This window comes from Temnothorax americanus, unplaced genomic scaffold (genome assembly GCF_048541705.1).
Source record: "Temnothorax americanus isolate GAGA-0224 unplaced genomic scaffold, ASM4854170v1 Scaffold22, whole genome shotgun sequence".
Classification (NCBI taxonomy): Eukaryota; Metazoa; Arthropoda; class Insecta; order Hymenoptera; family Formicidae; genus Temnothorax; species Temnothorax americanus.
In genome coordinates, this window is record NW_027509360.1 from 2,256,296 (window position 1) to 2,276,428 (window position 20,133).

The following is a 20,133-nucleotide window of genomic DNA, read 5'->3' on the forward strand; positions in this document are numbered from 1 at the left end:
AATGTTTTCTGCGCAGAGTGGAACGGACTGTGAAGCGTGTATCGGAAGGAAATTGGTATCAGGGACTATATCTTGTTGTGAAAGCCGTAATTATTCATTTTAATGAAATTAATTACATACGACACGTAGACGCGCATCGTCGAATAATCATCGATTATATCAAATGAATCACACTGCGCTATATTGTTGTCCAATTAAGCTATTGTCCAAATCGCGCGATGAAATCTCGATAATATAAATGCGGAAGACAGCCCAACTTTCATCCCATAAATGTATATGCGTTAAGAAACATCTAAGCATCGAATATCGTGAAAAGCAATTAACAACAATTATACACTGATGTAACAAAACAATGACGAGATCGTAAAGTATAAAATAAAAGATTATGTCGAGATGTTTATAGATGATAAACGAAATCGCACTTAATTCAATCAGATTGCAGAAGTAAGATGAACATAAAAGTTTCCAGTTATTCAGAATTATGAATATTTTCTTAGTCAATAACTATCGTAGATAGTTCAAATTCTACTTCAAATTTCGCAGTTTCTTCCAGACGCAAGTTTTAAATTGGTAAAACTTTGTAAAATTCGAGAAATTAATATTTTGCAATATGATAAATTCCTATTTAAAGAAGAAATTTAGTTTTCTCTAATATGAGTGAAAGTAATTTCCCTTGCGTTAAGCAATTCTAACGAAATCGATTCTATATTCACGAAAGAATTTTATTCTGAAAAAATTAAAAAATTAATTAAATAAAAGAAATCCTATTTATATTAATAGCAATAAGACGTTAAATCAATGTTATGTAAATTAATTCGCTAGTCCAGTTTTCGTACAGTCCAGTTTTATAGCCTTAAGCAGGAAGACTGTCACCTTTTAATCAACTGGTTCATCAGTGATCACTGTGAAAGTGTTTTTTCGTACATTTCTCGCTTGTCTGCTTTGCTTAATGTTACCGCAGTAAAAGTGAAGCTACAACACCCAGCGTAGGAAAGGCGTCTAATTAAAGAAAAAAATAATCTGAGATGGCAGATTGTTTCAAGAAGAAAGTTTGGGAAGATTTATATGCGTCTTGTCCCAAGCGTTTTTTTTCCATCCGCAAAACATACGCGTGCGATAATTCTACAAATTCAAAATATTATCCCTATACACTAATGAAACAATTAGACCTCGGGGTATTTCGTAATCGATGTAATTGTACAGCCGCAACTCTGCTCTCAACTCGATTAAATGGTGCAATCGAGTAATCGAGTCTGTAATTGTAGATAATTAACCGCGAACAGACAAACACGTGTCTCTAATCTCCACGATTCGCTCATTTACCGAAATCGATTTCCCTCCTTTCGCGTAATGTTATCTCGCGGACTGTAATCGTAAAGGACACGGACGAATTATCCCGGAGCCAATTGGCCAACGAGCGATCCGTTTCATTTTTGCGCAAACGGCTGTTTAACGAAATATCCCGCCGCGAGAACAGTCCACCACGATTTCAACACGTTCGCGCGTCGCACCGGACGGATCTTACACGCGAGCCCATCTCCACGATCTTACGCAAACGTTCACGGGGTTAGTCCTTACAGAACTAAATTGCCGCAACGAAACTATCATTTACGGCAACGTGTGTGGACGACATACGCTCTCAGAGATACCTATTAAATTTTACAACTGGAATTATCGAGTATTCAGGTTTCCTCTTGTAAAAGGAGCTAGAACCGCTAGAACGCTCGTCTATATATCGTCGTACCCAGAAATCCATCTCTGGTTGTTATTAATTTTATCGCAACAGCTCATCACCGAATTTACGAGAAAGACGCGATGGCGAAAAACCTTTGCCTATCGTAAACCACTATTTTTGCGTCGGGTGTGCAATTAATTTCTTGCTTTTTCTCCGGTGAGTCTCCTCGTTCAGGAATCTCGCTCGTGTCAATACCGGCGCGAGTGGAGTTAGACGGAGGGGAACCATCGGCGTTGTTACCGCATCGTTTCACTTTCCGGTGTAACGGCACGACGAAGTCACTTGATCGCTATAATTGGTCAAGCGTTAATAACAGGAACAGACGATCAAACGCTGGTTAAGACAAATTACCGAGCGATCTGAGAGAGCGTGACGGGTAACACGCCGCGTAAGAACGCAATATCTGTATCGGAAAGTGTTTATATAGATATCAATTTAACAATTAGACGCGATAAATGGGTGCTCAGTAAGACTCAGCTGTGGTAACGCAGCTGTGGTACCCTTTTCCCGTTTCTCTCGCAGCAACGGCCTCGAAATAATATGTGCCTTTTTTTTATTACGCAGATTACGCTCTTAATCGCTACTTTCTCCCATCTTCCTGCCCGAGTTGAAAATTGACGGAGATGATTACGAGAGAATAATCGATCGCGTTTTCTCTGTTTTGTGGAGAAGTGCATTTTCGTTCTACTATACAAATGACCGCGATACTTCATTTATTGCTGAGCTTTCTCGAAATTTGAATAAGAGGCGGAACTGGAATTTGGACTTCCTGTATAAGTGGAGGCACGAGGCGATGCGACGGTCGCCTCGATTGTGCCATTAATCAATTTCTCCTCGGTGGACACACGAGAGAGGCGAAGGTTAAACTTCTTTCTTTTTCGTCTTTTTCTCTCCTCACCCACTTTTACTACTCAGCTCGTATGCTGTTACTTACGAATAACTTCCGCCAAGAAAAAAACCTGTTTCAATTTTCGTGCCATTTTTATGCGATATCTCTTTATTTCAAGAAAGAAATTCTACATGGAAAAAAAATGATATTGCATAATATTAACAACATTAGCTATAACAATAAGTTTAGCTAATCAAAAGAAATGTTATTAATTTAATAACAGTATAATTAATGAAGTAAATACGTCATGTTCTTTTAATAAAGTGTTATTTGCTTTATTAATTTTTTTGTTATTGAATTAAATTAATAAGATTATTGTCAATTAGACTTTTATTAGCTAATGCTGTTAATATACGCATTGTTCTTATTTTGTAAGACACTATTCACGTAGATATTTCTATATCCAGAAAAATGTTAAAGACAAAATTATTGAAAACTTTTCTAATCCAAAAAAATTCATGAAAGTCTCGTACTTCCAATGATATAACTCACGATATAACTTCAGCTAATCATTATAGAACTTATTAATTACATAGGAAATATATTCGCGTGCAAAAATTTTCTGGAAAAACGTTTCTGGTTTCAATTATTTCCACGCGCACTTCTTTTTTTCTTCGTTTGTGCGCGATACCGTCTTGGAAGTCGTTTCTGATTCGCTCTTCGCCGCGTAGAAATGTCCTGTGTTGGCAGGTGGTTTCAGGTAATAAACGGTGAAACGGAAAGTGCGTGGATTCCAAATGACCCCGGGGTGAAATTTCTCTCGTCGATCCTCCTCGGCAAAAGGACACACCGTTCGTTGTTACGAGAGAAATTTTCATCTACCGATCAAGCCTGGTAGGATCAGTAGAAACTGCTTAACGTCATGCCTTATGGAATAATTATGAATTTATGCTAATCTTAATGCAAGAGAAGCTCTTCTTTAAACATATAAGAATATTAAACGAGTAGCTTGCTTGACAAAATTGTGAGAAAAAAAACACTTCGAGCACATTTCGTTAAAGTTATCCAAGGATATATTAAATATTCAGTGTGCTGAGTGAGTGCGTGTCAAATTATTTCGAAATTTTGAAGAAAAGCGCACGAACGAAGGTTTCAAATGCATTCTAAACATTTTTACATATTTATAAACCCGATTCAATCTCTGTTGTTGCCGCGAATGTTGGTTCCCCAAGTACTTATAGCCTGACAATACGATTCAATATACCTTTGCTCGTGGGTTCACAAAGGACGTGTGAAACACATCTAAATGAAAGTAGGAATGTTACTGCGGAATTAGATTTGCTTTATGCGGAAAGCTAACACTTTATGTTAGCTCAATGGCAGTGCCTTCCGGGGCAGGATATGAAAGTACGTATTGATTCTTAACGGGATAAGGTGATGCAGTTTATTGGTTAAATGTCGTACTGGAAGTTTATGTGGCTATTATAAAGTAAATACGGTCCTCTAGTAGTACGTAATATTGCTCTACTTTAGCAATCGGAAAGTGCATTAGTTTCCGGCAACTATTCTCACTCAATTAATATGCAAGTCATTGATGTAAAATATATGTATAATATATATAATGGTGTGTATAATTAGTCCTGTAAATGATAAAATAATCGTTTCAATTTATATAATGTGTGAGACTTTTATTGATTGAAGATATTACGAAATATAGTCTGTTATTAACGTAATAGCCAAAAAGATCCTCTTTATGAGGAAGCGTTCCTGTCTTTCGGAACACTTCAAAAGTGAAGGAACACTCGTTGCACAAGCCAAGTATGCGGCGTTGCATGTCAGTGAACGCACACGTTTGACCGTGCATGCCAACAACTTATGCAATCTCGAGTATAAAATAAGAGTAGTATAGTAAGATTGCTAAAATTATATCTACTTACAGCGTCCTGATTATCGATAAATTTGTGTATAAGCGTGCTTGAACAATTTTACAAAACAGAATATATCTTGTTTCTTATAGAACCAACTTTTAAATACTTTCTTTTTTTAAAGAAAGTATTTTCTCAATTAATATTATGTTACGATAATATTTCCTATCAAAAATGAAGTCGAAAACAAAATCAAGATTAAAAACATAACATGCGAACAGTTATAGAATTCTAAATAAAGATGAAAAGATATAGTTTGTCAGGCAGCGATAAACGATACAACAAACATTTAAAGGTTTAACATAAAGTTTAATTTCAGGAGCAAGTGCGAATTGGTTTGATTTGAATTTTACTTGATTTCTTAATTTACGAATTTTTAATTTTACTTATAATTTCTAATTTACAAATGATATATATCTTAATCGATCTTTTACTTGATTTTTAACGAACGAGAATATCAGAAGATACGTAAATTCGCATCAAGAGATAGGCCGATATGGCGTATCGAGTTGGAAATACGTGTATGATCTCACGCCGCGTCTGGCTATGCACATTCCGTATCTACTGGCGCAATTAAGCGGCGCACGATCATCGTAAAAGCCAAGCGCGGTCCAGTGGCCGCGAGTTTCCCACAAGCGGAAGAGAAAAAAAAGAGGAGAACGTTTATCCCAAGTGTGGTTTCTTAGCTCCTTCTGGGCATTATAAACGCCCTCGATCTTTTCCTTGATCTTTGGACCGCTAGGAGAAACGATAATTGCCTCGACACGGCGAGTAAGAGGTTGCAGTGGCGTTATATGTATTTAATAAGTTATTCTGCTTCTCTCTCTCTCTCTCTCTCTCTCCCCTGCCACAGTAAATTTCTTCTGCGGATTACACATTATAGAAAAGTGAACAGGTTTAATGGCAAGGCTATAGCCGAGTAATTTTATATTTGACGTAAAGAATTTTTTAGTTGCGACAAAGGGTGGAAATTCAGTAATTGCAAATAAGCAACCGTTGCGATGTTTTGTCTAATTGAGAAACTGCAACGTTTTATTTAATTAAATAATTGCTACTTTAATATAATTTAAGCGTGCATAGAAAATAGCTGCAAAAAGTTTAAGAGAACTTTTTGACGTTCAAATTTCGCAATTGTCGTACTTATTCTAAAATCTATACATTGATACAAGTTTACCGATTGTCCTCTTATCTCGATCTGTTTACTGGAGGATTTTTGAGAGTCGGATAGCGGTGACCGGCCGCGAATTGCGCTCGGTTTATGGCACGAAAGTGAGAGGATCGTCTTTCACGAGCCGGCGCGCCGGTTCAGAGTTCTGTCTCTGGTCAGACGCGGAAACTGTTATAATCCCAGCGATGATATTTTTTGATAAGCCACACGTGATAACGATTATCTCGCGCCTATCGAAACCCGTTCGTAATTCTCCAACATTTATCAGCGCGTGGGTGGAGCACGGCACATCGAGAGCCATTTATTCACGTGGCAGGCTGTTCGCTCCACTTAATATATTTTTTATTTGCTAATGGTACTCGTGTGTGTGTGTAACAGAGTGATTAACTGTGGGCTGCGAGGCATTACGCGATTGCATTTGTTCCCTTCGCGAAAGACTCTGCAACGACCTGTTTTCGAGACACTCGAGCATCTTTGAAATGCATGTAGGAGTTTAAAGAAACGTTCGCTTCATTCAAAGATTTAACGTGAAAAAAAGAGATCGCATCATATACTTAAAATTATTATACAACAGACAGCAAGTCTTGTCAACATTTATTTTCTCAAGTTTTTTTCTGCAATAAATTTCTTCAAGCTTTTTTGAATACTTTTATCTTTAGCATTTATACTTTTCTTTCAAGGTTTTACTCGAATTGCGAACTTGGCGCGATTTCCGGTTTGATCTGAGCCGAATTTTCGCAAACTCCAAATCCGCGTGATGAATCGTCGAACAGGACGGCCCCGTCATTCTTGCTACAGTGCTCCAAAGTTTCTCTGAACTCCGTCGCTTTCTAGGCCTCAATTATCCTCTGACAGAAACAGACCATTTCTCGAGGCAATCGCGCAAATTACCAGATAGCTCATTTTCGCAGCTCTACGACGGAAATCCAATTCCAGAAAAGACTTTAAAACATTTTTTTTGCCGCCGCAGTTTGGAACGTGCGCATTTTCTGCAAAACGCGGGCGTCGTTTGCGTACAGCTCTTTAACGACATTTAATATCCGGTTTGATCTGATTTACGCGTGCCCCGGGATATTGCCGCACGCGTCAAACTGCATGACTGCATGCAACGTTGTTGCGGAAAGTGGTAATTACCGCGTAGGAATCTGTGCAACCCATCGACGTGCAACTTAATCCGATCGCTTAGCGAACGAGCGATCGGGCACTCTCGGAGGTTGCTGCTTTTTAAGTACCGCTTACAAAACTGGGATCTACTATTTCCCGCCGCACGTGTGCTAAAATAGAAAGTAGAGACAGACGCATAATCGCCACATCGCAGTTTGTGACACTTAACAACAAAGTGTCACAGCTGTGAGAGGAGAACGACGTGCAATTACCTAATTGCTTTTAATCGATCTGTCTGGAACCATCCAGCTGAAAGATTGAAACTGCGGCCAACGATACGAAAAAGACGTAACTCGCGAAATGCATGCAGTTGTAAGTAATTTTAGATGCTGCTCTCCTTGCGTGTGTCTATGCGAAATTATTTCGTTACGCTATGCGTGACGTTAAACTAGAACGACTGTGATATTGGAAAACCAGTATCAGTAACCTTGCGCTTGTCAATACAATCAAATCTATTTAGCATACTAGGGGTAATTTATCAAGAACATGTAAACGAGGGAATTTATATTTTTTTGTATAACTACAATATTTTAATATAAATGTTTTGTCGAATTATTTTGCATTCGCAACTTCGCTAAACTTTTGCATAAAGATCTCAGATCAACATCTTATCGTCGTTTCTGATACGAATGAAAAAAAATTATGCAAATAATGTACGTTTTATTTATTTATTAAAAATGACGATATACCCTAGTACAAATAATTGTTGCTTAATATCGACGTGGAGAATTACGACATAACGCGTGGATGTCTGTTAGAGAGGTTCCTTGGCGTTAATGTCAATGTCAATGAAATCGAATACGTATAATTGATCTGGAACGCGAAGCGAAACATTGTTGACATGTGTATATTAAAATTTCTCGCAAACGAGAGTCATCTTACTTCTCACTGTTTAAACTGCTATTTTAACCGTCAGTCTGCAAGTAATAATAAAAATTTCTTAAAAACGCATTCTATTTTCGACGTCAAGCGACAATTTCACCGTAAAATACAGGAAGTATGACATTCAGTTAGTGTCTCGTCAACGTGAAGTTGTAGAAAAAAACATTTCAACGGTTTCTCTGCTGAATAATAATATTATGAGTGTCTTGTAAAAATGCGACAGCTGCAAACCGCCACGCGAGAAGACGCGTAATCATGCAAAACGCGGATATTAGCCCGCAGGGCTGTGCCGTTATATAAAGAACCAGTACACACGTCGATCCACTTGAACATGATATGTAAGTCGTTATGTGTGTGAAATGGAAACTGCAGTAGGTCGTACTTTCTACGAGAGGACGAGAAGACCCGTCTCACAACGGGCCGACGACGGCACAGAAGGCACACGGGAGAAAGGAAGATCGAACAATGCCCCTCTTAATTACGGGCCACCTTAATTATTCGCGTCTTTCTCGCGCGCACAATAAAAGCAACAACAATGAATTTGAGAGCATGTTGTGTACAGTATTAAGTATATCGGCAACAATAAAAGCGGCGATAATGGAATCAATAAGTAGGAATTTATGGTATATGTTGGAGAAAAAAGTAAAATCTAGATCATTAAGTTTATTATACCACAAGCTGTGATCGTAAAAAGTTATTGACTCAAAATTCTTTGAAAATGTTTTTTAAATTGTTTATTGTTAAAATTTGAGAATTAACTATATTGTCAATTATGTGAAAGTATATAAATGATATATAATTATAGATCCAGGCTTCTCTCAAGGAAAGTCTGTCTCAAACTGATCGTGCCTCACATAAATGATATATAATTATAATATAATTGATCACAAATTACAATCACTATGTAATGATTTTTTAATAATTTTTTAATGCGTTCTTTGTTGTCTCTAAACAAAGGAAGAGAAATGAGATTTATCTGAAAAATATTGTACGTTGTAAAGTATATGTTGATCTATTGATTTTAAAATGAATAGTCGCAAGAGTGAATATGACATTTCCAGTATATAACTTTTACTAAATCGAAGGTAATCTTCTTATCGATTTTCCACTTGGTTCCCAAGCGCCCTGAAGTATAAATCTACGATAATTTATAAATCTTGTGACATACACCGAATTGCCGTCAATTGCGTAGATTCGATTTGCTTTCGCTTTTATCTTGTTGACGTGCAGCACGTTATCCAAATAGAATATCTTATGTAGAATGGAAATGCAAAATGTGATTCGCAAAGCAATTAACCAGGATAATTTATGAAAACTGTCAACGATTTCATACTCTCATACCTTCCGTCATACTTTCTCTGTAATATACGAAAGATTGCGTTCACTGCCATTATTATCAAATTTTTATTTCTATGTCTTTGATAGCGCTATATATTTTTAAGTTTACTGAAAGTTATATTCATTCACAAAAAGCAAATGTCTCTTTATCACAGCTTAGAACACCTCGTGTAAATTTTTTGCTACATCATCAAAAAATTATTAAAAGAGAACAATAGACTGTCGTAATTGAACTTCAGAAACATGTTGTCGTTAATTCGTTTTGCTACTGATTAAATGCCACTGGAAATATCACGGTATTATATAATTTTGTATTAAAGCGCTCATGATGCCTAAGAACATGCGCAAAAATTCTATATTGCATAAGATATTGCACCATTACACAGAGTAAATAAAGAGCAATGACCGCAGGAATGCATTTTAATGTGCAAGAAACTTTACAGCGTAAATCAGTCGTTTTAATAGAAAAATATACATATAAACAGACAATAATAATTAGCTTTATAAACAGATTATTTGTATCTTTAAGAAACTTTAGTGTTTTACTTCTTTCTGAAAAAAATGCGTGATATATTCGTGTAAATATTTGATTCTAGGGTCGCATTGTGAACGATCCGCGACCTCGTCTCTCGGCTTCTCAGCAAGCCCAGATACTGAGCGATGTGCAACAGCACCAGCAACAGTACCGGCAACGTCCCATTCAAGATTTCAAGAATCCGCGGGTTTCCTCGTTCGAACAAGCACAATCGAGCACGCCGTACTCCTCCCTGGCCAAGTACAAAGTTGATCGAGCGAAGCAACAGTTGCAACAGTTGCAGCAGCAGCAACAACAAGTGCAGCAGCTTCTGCAACAACAACAACAGAAGATCGCCCAGCAACTCGGTACTTCGAACTTCGTGAACGGTGGTAGCGGCGGTGGCAGCGGCGGCGTACAAACGCCACAATACCAGCAACGGCAGCAATACCAGCAACAACAATACAATCAGTACAATCAGAATGGCTTCCAAAATCTTCAACAGGACCTGTCGCAACCGCTGTTTAGCGATCAGCAGACGGTACAGTTACAGGAATATCTCGAGAAGCAGCGCGAGCTGGAGCTGCTCCAGAAGCAACGGCAGCAGCTGCTGTACGAGCAACAGGAATTGCGCAGGCAGCAGGAACTGCTGCGACTTCAGCAACTCCAGAGGCTCACTTCCACTACGCCACTTCCACCTACCGCGACATCGATCCCGATCACCGTTAGCACCACTTCCTCACCGTTGTTGCTATCTTCGCCGTCGGCGCGACGTATCACGCCGTCGGAAGCGGACCTTTTCCTTAAAGCAATTGCTAACCATCAGAAAAAGTATACGACGACAGCAGCAAGCACGACTACAACGACCACTACCACTACCACGCAACCACCTCCGCCATCCAGACGTCTGATTACCTCTAATGCTCATCAGGAGACAGATATACCGGAGAACTTGCTCAGCCTGCTTCAGGGTCAAGAGAGTCAATTGTTGCAGCAAGGTAAACCGAAGCCGCAGATCAAGGTGATCTATCAGACCGATAAACCCAGCACGACGAGACAGACTTCCAGCGGCAGAAGCAGGAGCTCTCCACAGTCTGAGCGGGAATTGTTGCTGAAGCAACTCAAACTCGCTCTATCTCAGTCCGGCGATGACGATGACGTTGTCAGGAATGTCACTACCAGGGATCTGATACTACCGAACGGCAAGAAGATTCAGGTCATTCACGCGCCGAACGGTTTATCATCCATCGCATCGAGTTCCACTATTCAGACGTCAGCTATACCGTCCTCGACGACCACCATCAAGCCTCCGAAGGCGCTCTTCGAGGAGCTGACGAAGGGCGGCGTACTGCCACCGGGTGCCGATTTCGAGATCATCCGGCAGAAGAGCGACGGCAGGCTCGAGGAGATCGGCAAGACGCCGATAATCCAGAATCTACCGGCGAAGAAAGTCACGTTCGTTTTGTTGGAGGAACAGCCGGACGGCAGTTACAAGGTGCAGGGTATCAAGGGTAACGCCAACGATAAGGAGAGTGGCACCGACGTCGAGTCCATCGTCGAGAAGATCAAGAAGGGCGAGCTGAAGCTGCCGCCCAGCTCGCTCGGACCGACCACGCAATCGTCTACGCTAGAACATCTCGAGTCCAGCATCGATCCGAATCTGATAGTGTCCACTGGTACGTCCAGAACGCCGATATCATCTCATCACTCCGTCAGCACGAAGGCGGCGACCTTCAGACCCACCACCGTCAGATCTACCTCGACCAGATACGAAAGGTGATTATCGCGATGATTCGCATTCATATAATCTATTCCAAACAATTTTTTCGATCTAGTAAAAGATTCTGAACGACGAAATAAATTTTTCAGTAAGTCGACGACGGAATACATCCCCTACGTCACGGTATCGCCGAACTCGGTGTCTACCACTGACAAATACGTGACCTCGGCGTCCAGCGTCACGGGCCACGTATATAACTCTCTGAATACCAGCCCGACGAAGACAACCCTATCGGATCACATCCCGCGGGTGACCACTAAGTACTCGTCCACCAGGAGCCAGTTCATCCCAACGATGGCGCCGGTGAACGAGATCGTAACGACGGCGACGACTCCGGCGACTTACTCGCATCATACGCCGAACTATGTCTATTTTTCCAAGTATCCATCCACGGAGACTTCGTCGACCTCAGCGGAGGAGGCGAAAACTCAAGGTTCGCAGGAGAATCTAGCCACGTTATTGAGAAAGGAAGGCCTCTTCGCTATGGCAAAATACCTGAGGCAGTCGGGACTGGATAATGTGCTGAACGAAACCGGTGAGTTGGATGTCAGTCAAACTTGATAATTTACCGTGTAAAATTAATTAATGGTATTTATTAATGATAGAAGAGTATAGACTCTTAGTGATAGAAGAGAAGACTTTAAATAGTTTCTCATTTGATGAACAAAAATACGAATTTCGGTAACTTTCAAACTTTCTCACACACAATTTATCAAAAATATTAATAGAATAGAATTTATATGTGTAACATTAACAGAGAGAAAAACTTAATGTAAGTACTTATCGAACGTCACGATTTTAAGCAAGAAATTCGCAGTTACTGCAATTGTTCTGGTGTCAATGATTTGATTTGACAAACGGTTCGTACAATATATTCCGATCTATTAATATTAACATAATCGCGGAAAAACATGATTTATAAAGCAGAAATAGCGAAAAATTATTAATTAGTCATAAGTGACGATGCACTACGCGCGACAATAAGCGAGCTTTACGAAGAGTATTTCGTGTGAAGACGTTAAATACTACAATAAACGAATTAATTCTCTGCGCAACAGTGCAAGGACCGCCGCGGTCTTATCCAACAGTATCGCAAGGCGGGACACAACTTGCGTCAATGTTGTCGTGGACCAAACGGTTGTACAAATAATCCCCGTTGATGGCGAGGTAGACCGTGCCTCTTTGCACAATCCACCACCATTTGTACCTCGCGTTTCGCTTTTAGTCGTGCAACATTCGTCGGAAAAATTGTTCTCACGACTCGTTGCTCGTTTCGACACAGGCACCTCTCCGTCTTCTACGAGAACAAAGACACGCGTATCTCATTACGCGGGCTCTCACGAAGAAGACACGCGATTTCATTAGTCGTTATAATTATCGGCGTGACGACTTGCTTAGCCCATTGTCTCTTCGGGCCCTTTATCTATGTATATATACCTTTTTTCATCGAGAGGAAGATCGAGAAACGGGCTTACCTCGTAAGCTAAACGCATGAAAGTACGTCAGAGAATTACGGCAACGTTACGTGAGATAAGTTACGTAATAACTTCCCTACGCGATAGTAAATTTTTTCATTTCATTTCTGAAGAATCCAGTTCAAGTTGAACTGGATTCTCTTTGCAGCGTATTAATAACGTGGCGTACGTCGATCCTTTCACGCGTTCCCTCGGCTATAAACAATTTTCGCTGAATAATCCGATAAACGCCGGTGCCTCGACTCGACATCTGCCGCCGCGCCGTGTTTCGTCAATTCCCGAGAAGAGAGTCTCGTCGTGAGGAAAATGTTGAAGCTCTTTTCACGTACCGACGATTTTATTCGACCGCGTTCGCACGCTCGTTAGAAAGAAAATAATAAGCCAGCTGCGTGTTTTCTCGCGTGCGAGAAACAGCGATATTTCCTATAACGATCCCCCGCCGCGGTAACAGTTCCGTTTCTGTCGATCGCGAATGCAATCATCAATCGGGACATTGTGTAACTTCGTCACGTTCTCCAACGATATGTTTCTCCTTCTGCGAGGATCATAGATGAACTCAACCGCGCGTGTGCTACGCCCGGAATGGAAGAGAATGGTCTGATGGCGAATATGAAACGCAATTATGGATCGCAAAAGCTGCGCGAAACGTATATACACGGCAATGATTGTGTAGCTCTTGACGTTACAAATTAATGCAATGAGGCGATGTGTGAAAGGTTTCTTTCTAATCTCTAACAATTTTAATAATTGAACCTTGGATCGAGTCTCCGCGAGGGATACGACTCCGTCATCTATTCCCTCTTCTCCGAAGTTTAGTTTGCCGAAAGTCTCTCTCATTTTCGATCGTCATTTAAATCGAACGCGTCTGGACATTTGACCAGTTTGAGGAAAGGCCCCGATTCCAAATTGAACCAAAGATTTCTATAACAATTACGCTGTTCGATAGTTTCGTGACACTTCCTTGTATTGTTTTGCGACATTATGCTTCAGGTCCGTACACCATATTCGTCCCTACGGACAAAGCCTTCAGGACGTTGATGGTGCAGCTGGGAGGGCCAGAGAAAGCTGAGCAGAAGTTCCACGACAATCCGAGACTTCTAAGTGGGGTACGTATCGGTGCCAAAAAAGCATCATTAATAATTTATCTACCTAACGGTAAATTTCACTGACACCAGTTAGCCAATCGTAATTAATTTGATTTGCCGCTTTTCCCGAGAGGAGAGGACTCAATTAAACTTAATCTTGAAATTAACTGAGCTTAGTGAAAGAAAATGTTCTACAGTAAAAATCGTTAGTGCCTAGAATATGTACTGAGAATTCTTTGCGACAGCTTCTTCTTCACCACGTCATACCAGGAGCCTTCAGGATCGATTCCCTGCAGGACGAGATGACCGGCGTCAGTCTTGCGGGAACGCAATTGCGGGTGAACGAGTACACGATGCAGGATCACGAATGGAACGACGTGAAAGTAATTTTATATAATATTTTAGAATTTTGTCCAATTCCGATGAGACCCTTTCTCGCCTTTTTATTTTACGTTTCTTTGTTTTTAATTAAGGTTCAATTCCTTTTTTTTTTTAAGTTATTAAGCTTTTCTTTCGTTTGGTAGAAAATCGTTCGTTTATCTGTATAAATTATTAAGAGTTTGTGAGTCAATGCAACATTATTTTTACATACGTGATTGGTTCATGTGTGTTCGTGCGTGATCCAGTTTATTGACCTTCGCGAATATAGAAATCTCTTCCATTCACTCGGTGAACATGCATGAAATTGCGACAGCTCCGTCGTCCGCTTCTCACGAAAAAATCCAGACAACGCGTGTGTCTAAAAGACGGCTCATCTTTTTTAAAATTTTATCAAAAGACGTATTAAAAATGTTATACAGATATCTTTCTAATAATTCCATAAATCTTCAAAATTTTTTACTTCTCTGTCAGACCATTTCAAGACGTCATAATGTTCTCTGAGAGAGAGATACGCCCACTTAGTACATATCAAACTTTCAGAACAGATCCGATGAAAACAATTTCATATCAGTGCAATCGTTTCCCTTCATTTGTAATTTCGCATTGTTTGCAAATAGGTAACGGCGATAAACGGGGCGCGAGTCGCGCCCAACAAACGGGACATCGAGATTCCTCAAGGTATCGCCCACGCCGTCGACAGGGTCATGTTCCCGCTTCCGGTCGGAGATTTGGTGCAAACTCTGCAAGCCGATCGTGAGAGGAGGTTCACCACATTCCTCAGAATGCTGCACGTGTCGGGCTTGGAGGACACGCTCACAGGTAAATTGAAAATCCGAGCAAAAAATAAATGAATTTAAAAGAACTCCGTTTGTGCAATATGCGCCCCTCCTGTACGTCTGACTTGCAAAATCGATGAATCATCCTGAATCCTCCGTCGTTTAGTGTAACGAAAGCTGCCTTTCTAGGACCGAAGACGTTCACCATCTTCGCACCAACCGATTCCGCTTTCACCGATGCGTCCACGAAGAACGGCGCTCCAATTTGGACCGATGAGGACGGGCCGGAAGCGGCGAAGGCGATAATCTCGCGGCACGTGATTCCCACGACTCTTTACACGGCCGGCATGAGATATTACATTCAAAAGGACACCCTTCGTCCACAATCACCGGTTCATATCCACAAAAACGGCGGTAAGTAATTCAAATGACGTAAGATTCGTATTTTAATAGCTGATCCTTCATGATGCATCGCATTATTAGAAAAATATAAATCAAGAAATAGATAATCTCTCAGATGATTCGACATACATCGTTGTTTCAGGACGCGTACGAGTGAACGAGGCACACGTTGTGACGCATAATGTGCCAGCGACGAACGGTGTGTTACATGCTATCGACGGTGTTCTATAAAACGACAGTTCGTAATGAATGCAAATTGACGATTAAGATGCACAGATTGCAATCATGCAGGTGATAATCGTATAATAATTCGTCACATTAAACGCAATTGTATCTATTGTATAATTTCTCGAAAAGTTGATGAGCTCGATATATCAAGTGAATGTAAATTGCTTGCGTGAGTGCGGTGAAATGTGTGGCAATTAAATCGAGTTATATTAAAGTAATATTAGTAAATGCTCGCCGCATCGCGATTGGGTTCAGTCACCGAAAAATTGACATGCCATAGGTCGCGAAATCGTAGGAAAAAGTAACGAGACCATTTTTAACGCGCGTACATGTGTATACATATTAATTTATATAAGATAAGCAACGTCAGAGATTCGTGTACTCGTGTCAGGCGCACAAGAGTACGGGATATTAATCGCTATTGTATAGAATGGTAACGCAATACCATGCTTAGTTCATAACTCATATCTTTTTATAAATAAATGTACAGAATGTATTTCTATGATTATATTTACAAGAATGTTCTTCAATATTCCTAAACACAGTACTTATTAATAAAACAAAATTTACATACTTATTTAATAAATAATTCTAATTACTAGAATTTGAAATCGCTGCAATAGCTGATTTTCATATGCAATACTAGAAATAATTCTTTTACAGCAAATAACCAATGATCAATAGCTATTTGGATTTGAGTAATCAATTTCTTCAAAAAGTAGTCTAAAAATTTGTTTTGTACTTCTTAATTTCTACCATTAGATGATGGATGTTCGTAAGTTGCGTGCGCGCGTTTGGCGGCAGAATCTTGTGTAGGCGATTGTAATATGCTACCAATTGCGCCATTGCGCCTTGCACCAGAGTGCTGCCGAGCACCAGGCTGGGAAACGATTGTAACACCTCACGATTTATCTCTTCTAACGCTCGTTTCCAATTGTTCGTGAAAGATTGCACTAGGGCCAATGCTTTGCCCTCCTGCCGTTTCAAATCATCAGCTTGGCCCTTTTCGATTAGAGCCTCCGATTCCTTCACCAATTGGATTATATTGCCGAAATGCGGGCTCAAGACTTCTTCGACAAATTCGGCAGAACGCGAGTTTAATAGCTCCCGGAAACTCTCCGCTTCTTTCGAGGTCTCTCGCGTTCTTTCCTGTAATCAAATGTAGCATCTTAATACTTTCTTAATATATTAATTTTGATAGACTTTTCCATGTCAAGTAAAATCTACTTACTATTAATACCCTGAGTACCAGATCATAATTATTGATAAGAAATACTAATTGCTGCGTCCGGGTTGGGAAAATAGATGCCATTCTTAGCAGGAAGCATTGTACAGTTTCTCTCAATTCTGCCAATAACTGAGTCGTCCCCTCGCAAGGAAATGTCTCGACTACACTTACAATTGCTGCGCTGAACTCCGCGTATCTTCTGGTAATCTAAAAATTCATAATTATATAAGAAATTAACAATATTACATACTGCAATGTTATATGGTAATCAAATGCCACTATAAACAATCCTTTGCATACTGCTTTAGATACTTACATAATGTGGACCAGTCTCTTTGTTGAATTTTGATGGATCACAGTCTTTGACACTGTTTATGTTTAATTGGAACACCAATGTAAATCTAAAAAGCAGATATAATTTTGCAAATTGTAACGATACGAAATACTAAGATGTGAATATTATTGCAATTATTTTTAAGCATAATTAAGTACCTAGGCCAAATTGTGGCTGTTAAGGTCTCCCAGTATTTATCCAATGCTGGTACAGCTCTTTTGTGACATATTAACTGATAATGCTTCACTAAATTCAGGCAGAGAAACAGAGCAATTGTATCGTAACAATCCTCAACAAACGATTGCAAATTCTTTATCATGAGATTTAACGTTTTTCCCATGACCTGTCAAAAGGAAAAAATATTTTAGTACACATTTACTACTTAATATACTTACTTAATGTATTAAATCAATTTATTATAAATGTTAATCTCTTACCTGATTAAAAATATCTAGTGCCTGTGCATTATGGACCTTGAAAAATTCTATCAGGAACAGATATTCTCTGCAAGCATGATCACAAATACCATATTGTTCACTTCTGAATAGAGCTTCATAATGATACTGTAAGATTACAATATTAATTTAGAAAACATGCTTTCAAGATCACGCAAGTTCGAGTCATATATGTATCGTTGGTACTTACTCGTGTTTTATTAGAGGCAGTGTGTGGGATAATTATAGGTGCTTCCAATAGAGAAGACAAAACCTGACCTCTTGTATCTATAGAAAAGACGGTACCTTTGTGCTTTAACGTTGTCTTATGAAATATACCTTTGCCTGCAGTGTCTTCGACTCCCATTAAATCATCCTTTGACGTTTTCTCTTCAAACTTGTGAAAATAATTGTAACTTGATATTTCAACTTGGTTAAATAATACTAATAATATAATTTATCTGTTGCAGCTTTACCTGTAATTTCATCAATCTCGACGAATAAGTTTTGAAATACGAGTACTGTATCTTGCTCATAGTATCAATGTATTCTCCACATATTTCCTCAGCCACATTTCTCTCATTTGACAATATAAACTCAAAAAAGAATTTGTACTTTAGCATATTGTTCTGCGGCACTTGAAAATTTCCCATCGGTTTCCTAAATTTATAAATTTGCTCTAGTAAATATGTCCTAATCTTTGCCATCGCCTTCACCTTCAACTTCTCTAATATATCCTTCACGTCTAAACAAGACTTAGCCTCCTTGAAACTTTGTTCCTTCACAAAGTTGATTTTATGATTCAGAGTTTGTAGCTGAATCAAAAATTCCTTTTCAGTCACTGGACAGTCCATAATACAGCTGCAAGAAAATTAATATAGATTTAACGAGTTTATCTCTCTAACATTCTTTTGTAAAACATTGACAAATGCCTCTTACGCTATTAGAGCATCAGACACCGTCATGTCCTCAATAAACTGACTAAGCGGGCCTCGTATTATTTGTCTGTTGGATAGCTGCTGACTCATGGCAACAGACTTGCGTTGCAAGTAAACTATTTCCGAACTAATACTTCCCAAAACTGTCTGAAAGTTCATCAGCATAGATTCCATTTTCTGTAAAAGGTAATAATACTGAAGTCTATACGTGAATGTTTCCTTTTACTCAATTAACAGTATCATTTTGCAAAGATAAGTTATTGAAATAGATTATGCAAACGATACATTTAAGGCACTTGCTGATGAGATGCTATTAAAGTCCAACAACTCTGTAAATTTTTATGACTATCAATAGAGTAGGGAGAGTTTGCGGACCCAGAAGTAATTAAAGAATAAGATATCCTTGACTATTAATATAAATTGTTCAACATAAATATCTGAACAATTCGCTTATATATTAAATTTATTATTTATTATTATATATAGATGCTTCATAAACAAGAATATATATTTATAATGTAACGATATATGTATATTGCTGCAAAAACAAATTTTTTTCTATACTTATCATTTTCATAAATGACTAAACGACAGCAGTAAATCCCAATTTAAATCAAATGACCAAATGACAGCGATAAAATTATAGTTTTAAATAAAAATCGAATACTCTATTAAATCGTAAACATACATATATATTTATGAAATATCAGAATAATAATAAATGATAAAATTAATATTACGAGTTGATCATCTAAATTTTAAGTCATGAACTTAAGAAGTTATTAATAACATATTGTCGGCGACAAGCTATTATTTTACATCTCATATTTATCGCTGTCAATGCAGATTAACTTTAATCCATGTTTTAATTTATTCTTTATCTTTTTTATAATTCTTAGAACTAAGAAAGATTTCAAAAAATTAAAGCAAGATTAAAGTTAAGCTACATTGGTAGAAGTGGACATAATGCATAAATCCGTCGACGTGTCGAGCAAGACCTGGTGCGTCGACAGCGAATCCTAACCTCCAAGATATTGTCGCAGGCGGCAATCTGATTGTGCAACTTGGCTATATTCTCGCTTTCCTTGATGTAATCTTGAATCGACTTGTTCTCGACCTCCTTGAGCTCCTTCTCGATCTGTCTAGAATACTGGCGTAGGTCGGTGCCAGTTTTGAGGACCTCCTGAACGACATCGTCGCCGAGGTCCTGCGGCAGTTGCTCCTCGTTGCTGTCAAAGATATCTGTATCGGCCATCCTTCCATACAATCGCGACACAACTAAAATGCAACGCGAATTCAATACAATTAACGCGAGTCAGGCGACAACCTGAATCGCCTCTTCGAATGTCTTCGACAGAGTTACTGAGAACCCTAACCTCAAAGTGCCGATTGTTGGTCGTCAACACGCTCCGATTTCCAGCACACCCGTCGAATCGAACGGCCAATCGGGCCAATGGCATGGTCGTCGTCGCGCAGCTCGTCCAATGAGCGACGGGGACGATCCACGTGACTCACGT

At 39.2% G+C, this 20,133-nt stretch overlaps 2 protein-coding genes across 4 annotated transcripts in view; one reads left to right on the forward strand and one right to left on the reverse strand.

Annotated features, from left to right (window-relative positions):
* LOC143898044 (uncharacterized) overlaps window positions 1-16,190 on the forward strand; it is a 35,872-nt gene extending 19,682 nt beyond the window's left edge. For all 3 annotated transcript variants that reach the window (XM_077407089.1, XM_077407091.1, XM_077407090.1), the window contains 7 exons: window positions 9,638-11,331; window positions 11,425-11,870; window positions 13,801-13,916; window positions 14,141-14,278; window positions 14,894-15,095; window positions 15,242-15,466; window positions 15,597-16,190. In XM_077407089.1, coding sequence (XP_077263215.1) covers window positions 9,638-11,331; window positions 11,425-11,870; window positions 13,801-13,916; window positions 14,141-14,278; window positions 14,894-15,095; window positions 15,242-15,466; window positions 15,597-15,685 — 2,910 coding nt within the window. In that variant the 3' untranslated portion in view covers window positions 15,686-16,190. The remainder of the gene's footprint in view (window positions 1-9,637; window positions 11,332-11,424; window positions 11,871-13,800; window positions 13,917-14,140; window positions 14,279-14,893; window positions 15,096-15,241; window positions 15,467-15,596) is intronic.
* Window positions 16,132-20,131, reverse strand: Vps52 (vacuolar protein sorting 52). The gene is made up of 10 exons (XM_077407111.1): window positions 19,993-20,131; window positions 19,641-19,894; window positions 18,618-18,793; window positions 18,155-18,539; window positions 17,890-18,075; window positions 17,682-17,807; window positions 17,403-17,587; window positions 17,227-17,311; window positions 16,914-17,117; window positions 16,132-16,831 (listed from the first exon to the last, which is right to left on the reverse strand). Exons 2-10 carry the CDS (start codon window positions 19,869-19,871, stop codon window positions 16,406-16,408), a joined length of 2,004 nt encoding a protein of 667 aa, XP_077263237.1. The 5' UTR covers window positions 19,872-19,894; window positions 19,993-20,131; the 3' UTR covers window positions 16,132-16,405.
* Window positions 20,132-20,133: the final 2 nt, after the last annotated feature.